Source organism: Natator depressus, chromosome 28, assembly GCF_965152275.1.
Source record: "Natator depressus isolate rNatDep1 chromosome 28, rNatDep2.hap1, whole genome shotgun sequence".
NCBI classification, from domain to species: Eukaryota; Metazoa; Chordata; order Testudines; family Cheloniidae; genus Natator; species Natator depressus.
Genome location: NC_134261.1, coordinates 2,718,572 through 2,728,212, shown reverse-complemented (window position 1 = coordinate 2,728,212; position 9,641 = coordinate 2,718,572). Strand labels below are relative to the sequence as shown.

At 61.0% G+C, this 9,641-nt stretch overlaps 1 protein-coding gene across 1 annotated transcript in view; it reads right to left on the bottom strand.

Moving 5' to 3' along the window:
* Positions 1 to 4,500: 4,500 nt before the first annotated feature.
* Positions 4,501 to 9,641, bottom strand: part of GUCY2D (guanylate cyclase 2D, retinal) — a 30,539-nt gene continuing 25,398 nt past the window's right edge. Inside the window, exons 11-19 of the mRNA XM_074941144.1 lie at positions 8,833 to 8,981; positions 8,444 to 8,607; positions 7,665 to 7,857; positions 7,163 to 7,337; positions 6,570 to 6,668; positions 6,298 to 6,392; positions 5,996 to 6,081; positions 5,362 to 5,482; positions 4,501 to 4,511 (exon numbers count right to left, since the gene is read on the bottom strand). Coding sequence (XP_074797245.1) covers positions 5,401 to 5,482; positions 5,996 to 6,081; positions 6,298 to 6,392; positions 6,570 to 6,668; positions 7,163 to 7,337; positions 7,665 to 7,857; positions 8,444 to 8,607; positions 8,833 to 8,981 — 1,043 coding nt within the window. The 3' untranslated portion in view covers positions 4,501 to 4,511; positions 5,362 to 5,400. The remainder of the gene's footprint in view (positions 4,512 to 5,361; positions 5,483 to 5,995; positions 6,082 to 6,297; positions 6,393 to 6,569; positions 6,669 to 7,162; positions 7,338 to 7,664; positions 7,858 to 8,443; positions 8,608 to 8,832; positions 8,982 to 9,641) is intronic.

Here is a 9,641-nt window from a genome sequence, read left to right as displayed (position 1 = left end):
ATCACAGGCCACCCCTTTAAGAAAAATTTTTTTTGGTCTGCAGACAAATATTTACCAAGCACATTGAGTGTCATCAGAAATGCAGGGTAGAGAAAGATGGCCGTTCACAGGGCACCCCTTTAAGAGATGGATGATTACATGCCACCCCTTTAAGAAAAAAATTTTTTGGTCCGCAGACAAATATTTACCAAGCACATTGAGTGTCATCAGAAATGCAGGGTAGAGAAAGATGGCCATTCATAGGCCACCCCTTTAAGAGATAGACACTCACAGCCCCCCCTCCGGGAAGTTTTTTTTGTCTGCAGACAAATATCTTCCAAGTAAATCGAACCACCATGAAAAAATGCAGCATAGACAAAAGTGGCCACCCCTTTAAGGAAAAACAAATCTACAGATTAAAAAATGACCACCCCTTTAAGAAATATGTTTCCCCCCCGCCCCCTCCCCGCTGCAGACACATCCTGACCAGGTGCATGAGGCACCTCATTCTCACTGCACCGAAATATTGACCGAGTACAGTGACCCCTTGGCCTCCACCTCTGGGTGGGTTTTACGGGAGGGGAGTTTCGTGTTGGGTTGGGGGGGGCGGTGTGTGTCTGCAGATCACTATTGACCAAGTCTGTCGAGCAATGACAAAAACCCATGTGGCAGAACCTAGCCAATCAGCCTCAAGCCTTTTATGACTATATTTTTTGTCCACAGACAAATATTAACCAAGTGCACCCGGGCTGGCATTGCGATAATTTTCCAGACAGGTCACTGGATCCTTGGACCGCAAGGTCGGGCATATTACGATTATTATTGGCCCAGTTTTTCACAGGCCACTGTAGCTGACTGACAATCTGGGCAGGTTAGGCCCCCGCCAAGGGGAAACCTGATCACGAGGCGAGGGCATTTCCAACCATTTCATAACAACTGTGGGGGGCAGCTATTTCACTCAAGCAACCAACAAACCGCAGGGGAGAAAAGCCATCCCGGCTAAAGATTCGGCACGGCCGAGAACGCCAAAGACTTAGAATCATAGAATATCAGGGTTAGAAGGGACCTCAGGAGGTATCTAGTCTAACCCCCTGCTCAAAGCAGGACCAATCCCAACTAAATCATCCCAGCCAGGGCTTTGTCAAGCCTGACCTTAAAAACTTCTAAGGAAGGAGATTCTACCACCTCCCTAGGTAACGCATTCCAGTGTTTCACCACCCTCCTAGTGAAAAAGTTTTTCCTAATATCCAATCTAAACCTCCCCCACTGCAACTTGAGACCATTGCTCCTTGTTCTGGCATCAGCTACCACTGAGAACAGTCTAGAGCCATCCTCTTTGGAACCCCCTTTCAGGTAGTTGAAAGCAGCTATCAAATCCCCCCTCATTCTTCTCTTCCACAGACTAAACAATCCCAGCTCCCTCAGCCTCTCCTCATGAGTCACGTGCCCCAGCCCCCTGATCATTTTTGTTGCCCTTCGCTGGACTCTCTACAATTTATCCACATCCTTCTTGTCGTGTGGGGCCCAAAACTAGACACAGTACTCCAGATGAGGCCTCACCAGTGTCGAATAGAGGGGAACAATCACGTCCCTCGATCTGCTGGCAATGCCCCTACTTATACATCCCAAAATGCCATTGGCCTTCTTGGCAACAAGGGCACACTGCTGACTCATATCCAGCTTCTCGTCCACTGTCACCCCTAGGTCCTTTTCCGCAGAACTGCTGCCTAGCCATTCGGTCCCTAGTCTGTAGCGGTGCATGGGATTCTTCCATCCTAAGTGCAGGACTCTGCACTTGTCCTTGTTGAACCTCGTCAGATTTCTTTTGGCCCAATCCTCCAATTTGTCTAGGTCCCTCTGTATCCTATCCCTGCCCTCCAGCGTATCTACTATTCCAAGCTATTCCAAGCAAAAACCAACTGGGGGGGCAGGGGGCGGAGCCACATTCGTTCAGCCCCCCACGGCTAGAGGCAGGAACCAATTGCAGGACCTCCAGCCCCACAAAGCAGCTGTTGGCAGGAAGTGAGCAGAATGTTGTTCCCCTGACTGCCCCAAGAGGGAGCTAATCCCACAGCACCCAGATTCATATATATATATATATTAGAAAACAAACCTTGAAGGCCCTCTTTACCCATCCCAAAGAAGCAAAAAACGAGCAAAAAAATATTTGTTCATAGCTTCCGAGGCCAGCCAGGACATTTTGCTCAGGTAGTTTGACCTTCTGGAGACCACAGGCCAAAGACCTGCCCCAAAATAATCCCTTTTTGTGCTAGAGAAGCTCTTTAAAAACAAAAAAACACACCCCATCTTGACTGAAAACTTGCCCAGGATGGAGTATTCACCCTACGCAACTTGGTAACTTGTCCCAAGATTGTGCCCTTTAAAGTCACACCGCCACCTTTAAGAGCAATGGGATAGTAAGGACCTGGGGATTACCGTGAAGGAGAAGCTGGCTAGGAGTCAGCAGCGTGGCCTTGTTGCCAAGAAGGCCAACGGCCTATTGGGCTGTGTGAGTAGGAGCATGGCCAGCAGATGGAGGGACGTGATTATTCCCCTCTACTCATCACTGGTGAGGCCACATCTGGAGTATTGTGTCCAGTTTTGGGCCCCCCACTACAGAAAGGATGTGGATAAATTGGAAAGAATCCAGCAGAGGGCAACGAAAATGATCAGGGGCTGGGGCACATGACTTACGAGGAGAGGCTGAAGGAACTGGGCTTGTTTAGTCTGCGGAAGAGAAGAGTGAGGGGGGATTTGATCGCAGCCTTCAACGACCTGAAGGGGGTCCCAAAGAGGAGGGAGCTCGGCTGTTCCCAGCAGTGGCAGATGACAGAACGAGGAGCAATGGTCTCACGTTGCAGTGGGGGGTCTCGGTTGGATATTAGGAAACACTATTTCACGAGGAGGGTGGTTCCCCAGGGAGGTGGTGGAATCTCCTTCCTTAGAGGTTTTTAAGGCCCGGCTTGACCCCTGGCTGGGATGATTTAGCTGGGGTCCCTTCCAACCCTGATCTTCGATGATTTTATGATGATGGGGGGGTCCTGACTGCCATCTAGCGGCCAGCTGTCTGTACTGCATGTGCGTGAGATTTTTTTTTTCCTTTTTTTAACCCCTGAAACGCCAGGTGGGTAAAGAAAAGTCCAGTTGGGGGTCGGGGACACCCCAGGACAGCCGCTCTGCCGTGACCCCCCCCCCCACATTCCTCTTGGGCACCGTTCGCGTGGTGCATGAGGAGACAATCCTGGGTGGGTCCGATGGGCACGTCCGGGGGCAAGGTCTGTGGTTTTAACCCCCGGCGGGAGGAAGAGCGCAGCCCAGACCTCGGCCGGTGACGGAAACGCAATCCACGAGGAGACGGTAGATTTCACTGTTACCGGGTGGATCCAGCCCTGGCCCCCGACGGATTCACTCCCAGCCCACTTGAGTCAATCGCCTTCTCTCATCCTGAAGATGTGGAAAAGCCCCCTTGTCCCATTCCCTGCCCCCCTGAGCCAGCCAGTCCCTGCTCTGGGGCCGGATGGGAGCTGGCGCCCCCTAGAGGGGACAAGCCCCGTGCCCCATTCCCACCCCCCAATGCCCCAGTCCCGGCCCTTGGTCCGGATGGGAGCTGGTGCCCCCTAAAGGGGAAAGGGCCTGTGTCCCATTCCCTGCCCCCCTGAGCCAGGGAGTCTTGGCTCTGAGGCCGGACAGGAGCCGATGCCCTCTAGAGGGGAAAGGCCCCGTGCCACATTCCCCCCCCCCCATGCTCCAGTCCCTGCCCCCTGGAGTCATATGGGAGCCCAAATACTACAGTGCTGGATAGGGAAGCCTCGTGCATACAGCCAGCATGGCCGTGGGCGGGAACTGAACCCAGGACCTCCAGCCCCCACAAAACATCTGTTAGCAGAGAGGGAGCAAAACTTTGTTCCCTTTGCTGCCCCTAGAGGGAGCTAATCCCCCGGCACTCAGCCGGCAAACTACAGTAACCCCATGGGGGCGTCACTCCATTCCCCCATCGTGTCTGTCCGGGGTTCTCTGCAGAAAGCAATTAGGGTCTGAACAAACCACCCAGCCACCCCCATCTCCTCGCAGTGGTACAGTCTGAACCCCAGGGGACACTGCCCATTACAGGAATGAATGTGAATTCCCAGGTTGGCTGAAGTCCCATGATGCACCTGGGGACCTTGATTGGAGGTGAACGGCAAATTCCAGGTTGGCCGAAGTCCCATAATGCACCTGGCTTTGTAGTAGAAGGTGCATGGAATTTCCCAGGTTGGCCAAAGTCCCATAATGCACCTGGCTCTTCGGCTGCAAAGCAAACAGCGATTCCTAGGTCAGGGCCACAGTCCCACAATGCACCTGGGGAGGCGGGACCAGCGCACACAAAGACGAGTCCATTTCTGGTGACCGGCACCAGTTGCCCGCCTGCCCCGGCCCATCCTCCTTCCGCAGGGTGTGATGGGGTCGAGGCGGGGGAGCAATCTGAATCTGCCCCGCGGCAGAAAGGCCCACAGGGACTGGCCGGAAAGCGTCAGGTGGTCTTGGCCGCAGATCTGGATAAGGGGGGGTGGAGGCAGAATTAGTCACGTCAGAGCCACTCGGTCTCCCCCAGTTTCCCCCCCGCTCCCGCTTTTATTGGGGAGGCACTCTAGGCCACATCTCTATGGCTAGGGAGAGCTGGAGGACTCTAAATGCAATAGAGTTGGGCCTGTCCATGACCATAGGGCTTGGGCCAGGGCAATAGAGTGGGCAGAGTGGCTCTATGTAGGTGGCTGCTCTGGGCCCCGCCTCTATGGTTCAGGAGAGTTGGAGGACTCCAAATGGAACGGAGCATTGGGGTGACCTCAGTGGGGGCAACCCGTAGGCCACCCATGACCATAGAGCTCATGGCTAGAGCGGTGCTACCGTCCCAGGCATTCTAGCCCCGTCTCTATGGTTATGGGTCAGTCCATAGGAGTGGGGGTGGAACCAGGCTCCTGGCGGGGGCTCTGTGATCAGGGCGGGGTGGGAGGTTGTTGGAGGGGAAATTCGGAGGGAGGGTGAAGGGGAACGATATGGTGGAGCTATGCGAATGATCCGGTGCATATTAATCAAATATGTAAATGAGAGCAGTGCTCATTTGCATAGACCTGTGGTTTCTGGACCTGGCTCTGGTTGTAGGGGGATTAGGGATTTGTTCCCGGGGAAAGAGGAGAAGCTAAGAGCTGCCGGTGGCCGCTGATGGAGTGTCTAAGGGGGAGGAGCCCAGGGTAGCCCCGCCTTCCAGGAGGTGGAGCCAGGAGGGGCGTGGCAGGTGCCTCTGTCTCCCAGCATGGCTTGGCCTTGCCGAGTTGCTCCTGGGGGCTCCTTTATCCACAGGGGGGCGGTTATCGCAGCTCCCCTGTCCCCCAGCCCTGGTCTCACCTCGGCCCAGCCTGGCCTTCCGCTCGCTGGCCTCCCTCACTACTTGTTCTGCCGGGCTTTCTCCAGCTTCTTCCGCCGGTCCTCGGGGATCTCGTCCAGGCTGATGCCGTGGTTACTCGCCCTGAAGGAGGGGGGCAGAGTGAATCCTGGTGCCCAGGCCGCTCCCCTGCTCTAACCACCAGCCCCCACTCCCCTCCCAGAGCCGGGGAGAGAACCCAGGCATCCTGGCTCCCAGCCCCCCCTGCTCAAACCACTAGCCCCCACTCCCCTCCCAGAGCCAGGGAGAGAACCCAGGAGTCCTGGCTCCCAGCCCCCCTGCTCTAACCACCAGCCCCCATTTCCCTCCCAGAGCCAGGGAGAGAACCCAGGAGTCCTGGCTCCCAGCCCCCCTGCTCTAACCACCAGCCCCCACTCCCCTCCCAGAGCCAGGGAGAGAACCCAGGAGTCCTGGCTCCCAGCCCCATCCCACTTTGCTTCTTTCCAGGCGTCCCCTCCCATCTCCCTCAAGGCCCTCTCCCCTCTCAGGGTGGCCTCAGGGCCTGGGCACAGACGGTGGCCACCCATCCCCTCCCGTCCTGCCCCTCCCATCCCCCCGTGGAGGTCAGAGGGGGCTCCAGGCCCATGATGCTCTTACCCCGGCTGCAGGTCGGGGGGCGTAGGGATGGGTTTGTTGAATCCGTCTCGTCCCACCAGCCAGTACGTGTCTTCTACACCTTTGCCCTACGGCAAGGCAGAGAGAGAGAGAGAGACTGTGAGCCCAGGGCTGGAGTGGCAGGGGGGCTGCGGGTCAGGAGTGGGGGGCACCGGCAGGGCTGGGGCGGGGGGAGGGCTGAGCTAGCAGGGGCTGTGGATCAGGAGTGAGGGGCACCAGCAGAGCTGCGGGGGGCAGGGCTGGGCCAGCAGGGGCTGTGGGTCGGGAGTGAGGGGCACCGTTACCTTGAGCTCCGTCTTGCCCCGAATGTCCAATTTGAATCCCTCCTTTAGCGAGAGCAGGATGGTGACCGTGCGGATGTTCACGTGGATCCGGTAAGCTGTGGGGGGCGGGGGGCACCAAGAACATGGGGGGTGAGCACCCCTAATAAAATTGCCACCCTCTGCTCTGTCCACCCTCCCCCTCGCCCCCCACATACAAACACCCCTGGGTGCCACCCCAGGAGAGTCTCTCCTGCCCGCCCCAGCGCTGCCCCGGGGACGAGGTGGGGACTCACGCAGGCCGGTGGACTCCATGCGGGAGGCGGTGTTGACGGTGTCCCCGAAGAGGCAGTACCGGGGCATGGTGAGCCCCACCACGCCAGCCACGCAGGGCCCTGTGGGGAGACAGGCCAGGAGACGGGTTACGGGGGGGACGGACAGGGTGACAGGGTGCTGGCCTGGGCGGGACCGACACAGCAACGTGGCCTGAGATTGCAGAGAGCCTGAACCCATTGTTCTGACAGGGGGAGGTGCCCCCTGAATCTCAGTGGGGAGTTATCTCCAAACCCCACTGCTCTGGGGGGCCCAGCCAGCCCCAAGCCAACAGGGAGGTTGTGGGGGGGGAGCAGCCCTGATTCCCCACCACCACTCGGTGAAGTAAACCCCGGGGAAAATACCAGGATCCCACTGCTGACATCAAAACCTCTCCAGGGGTAGGGGCGGAAAGAGTTCCCCGGTGGAGGGGAATGAAGGACCCCATTATGGTACCACTCCAGATGGGGATCCGGTAAGCTGGGGGGGGGGCATGGGGAGGGCAGAGGAAAAGGGGCACGGCCATCATGAATGAGCGGAGGCCCACAGAGGCCATGGCATTGTGCCCGCGCCATACCGGAGTGCAGGCCAATGCGGATGCGGATCGGCACGTCGGGCATGTGGCGCATGCGGAAGGAGCCGACGGCGCTCAGGATGTCCAGCGACATGTTGGCGATTTCGCCCGCGTGCCGGTTCCCATTCCGATGGGGCAGCCCCGAGGCCACCATGTAGGCGTCTCCGATGGTCTCCACCTGCCGGGGAGGGGCGGGGGTCAGAGGGGGAGCCCTGTCCTCCCCCTGCGGGGCGCCCCACCCCCAGAACTCCCCAACTCCCCAGTCCCTGCCTCCCAAATCTCTGCTCCCCCACCCCCCAACCTCCACCTGCCCCTGGCTGGGCCCCCCAACCTTGCCCCTACAATCCTGCTCCCCTGTGCCGCCAGGCACTGCGCCCCATCTCCGGGGTCCCCAATTCCCCTGTGTCAAGATCTTCCCCCGTCTCAACGCCCTGCCTCCCGCCCAGGCCGGGCCCCACCCCCCAGGCCTGGCCCCACCCCACAGGCCCGGGGATGGGGGCAGCACCTTGTAGACATCGTGGGAGCCAATGATGGCATCGAAGAGGGTGTAGAGATCGTTGAGCAGGTCGACCACCTCGATGGGCTCGCTCATGGCCGAGATGGTGGTGAAGCCCACGATGTCGCTGAAGTAGAGCGTCACCTCCTCGAAGTACTCGGGCTCCACCGGAGTCCCCATCTTCAGAGCCTGCGCCACCGACCTGCGCCACCGGGGGGCGTCATTGGGGCTGGGACGGCCCCTCCCCGGCCCCCCACCGCCTCCCCAGAGCCTGCGCCACCGACCTGCGCCACCGGGGGGCGTCAGTGGGGGTGGGACGGCCCCTCCCCAGCCCCCCACCGCCTCCCCAGAGCCTGCACCACCAGGGGGCGTCAATGGGGCTGGGACAGCCCCTCCCCGGGCCCCCACTGCCTCCCCAGAGCCTGCGCCACCAGGGGGCGTCTGTGGGGCTGGGACGGCCCCTCCCCGGCCCCCCACCGCCTCCCCAGAGCCTGCGCCACCGGGGGGCGTCAGTGGGGCTGGGACGGACCCCGACCCCCCGGCCTCCCCAGAGCCTCTGCCCCAGGCCCCAGTCTCAGGTGGGACCTGGCAGCCGGGCCGCACGTTGTTTCTCTGGGTACCACCGGCTTGGGGATGCGGGGAGTGTCTGGTCAGGCGCAGCCCGGCCCCTGGGAGGACTTGGGGGGCTGGCTGGTGTACAGGCCCCCCTCCAGTGGCACGGCTGTGCCGGCCTCGTGAGTCTGCCCTCGTATGGCTCCGGGCTCCCGACCCCCCCGGCTGGGACTCACGGCGGCAGCATCTGGGTGAGCAGCTTGTCCGTCTTCTGCTTCTCGATCTCCAGCTCCTCCGTCCGCTCCCGGATCAGGTCCTCCAGGTTGCTGGAGTACTGCTCCAGCATGCGTAGCATGGAGTCGATGATGTTGGTCTTCCGGCCCTTGTTGATGTTCTTGAACTGCGGCGGGGGGGGCGGGAGGCGTGAGAGAGACGGCTCCTGCCTGGCTCTGGCGCACCCCCCCAATGGCTCCGGTGTCTCTGCTCCCTGCCTCGGCATCCCCACTCCCTATTGACTCTGGCTCCAACATCCCGGCCTCTCCTGGGCACTGGCTCCCACATCCCCACCGGCTCCGGCGCCCCCCCCCCCCCCCCCGTGCCCCATCCCCCATGGGCCCCCCGCTACCTGGTCAAAGATCTGGTCAACGGTGGGCCGCCGCTCGGGCTGCTCGCTCCAGCATTGCTTCATCAGCTGGATGCACTCCAGAGGGGCCTGGTCCACCGAGACCGAGGGCCGGCAGAGCGGGGGGGGGTTCTCCACCTTCCGGATGATCTCTGCCCACGAGAGGAGACCCACGGTCACCGCGGGCGCCTGCCACACCGCTCTGCCCCCTCCTACTGCCCCGCCGGAGCTGGGGAGCAGCCCGGGGCTAGGCTAGCGGGGGGCTGTGGGTCAGGAGTGAGGGGCACCAGTGGGGCTGTGGGGTGGGAGTGCAGGGCACCGGCAGGGCTGCGGGGGCAGGGCCCGGCTAGCAGGGGCTGCAGGTCGGGAGTGGGGGGCACCGGCAGGACTGGGCGGGGCAGGGCTGGGCTAGCAGGGGGCTGTGGGTCAGGAGTGAGGGGCACTGGCAGGGCTGGGGGGGCAGGGCTGGGCTGGCAGGGCGCTGCGGGTCGGGAGTGAGGGCCCCCGGCAGGGTGGGGAGGCAGGGCTGGGCTAGCAGGGGCTGCAGGTTGGGAGTGGGGGGCACCGGCAGGACTGGGGGGGCAGGGCTGGGCTAGCAGAGGGCTGTGGGTCAGGAGTGTGGGGCACCGGCAGGGCTGGGGGGGCAGGGCTGGGCTAGCAGGGGCTGCAGGTTGGGAGTGGGGGGCATCGGCAGGGCTGGGGGGGCATGGCTGGGCTGGCAGGGGGCTGTGGGTCGGGAGTGAGGGCACCGGCAGGGCTCGGGGCGCAGGGCTGGGCTGGCAGGGGGCTGCGGGTTGGGAGTGAGGGCCCCT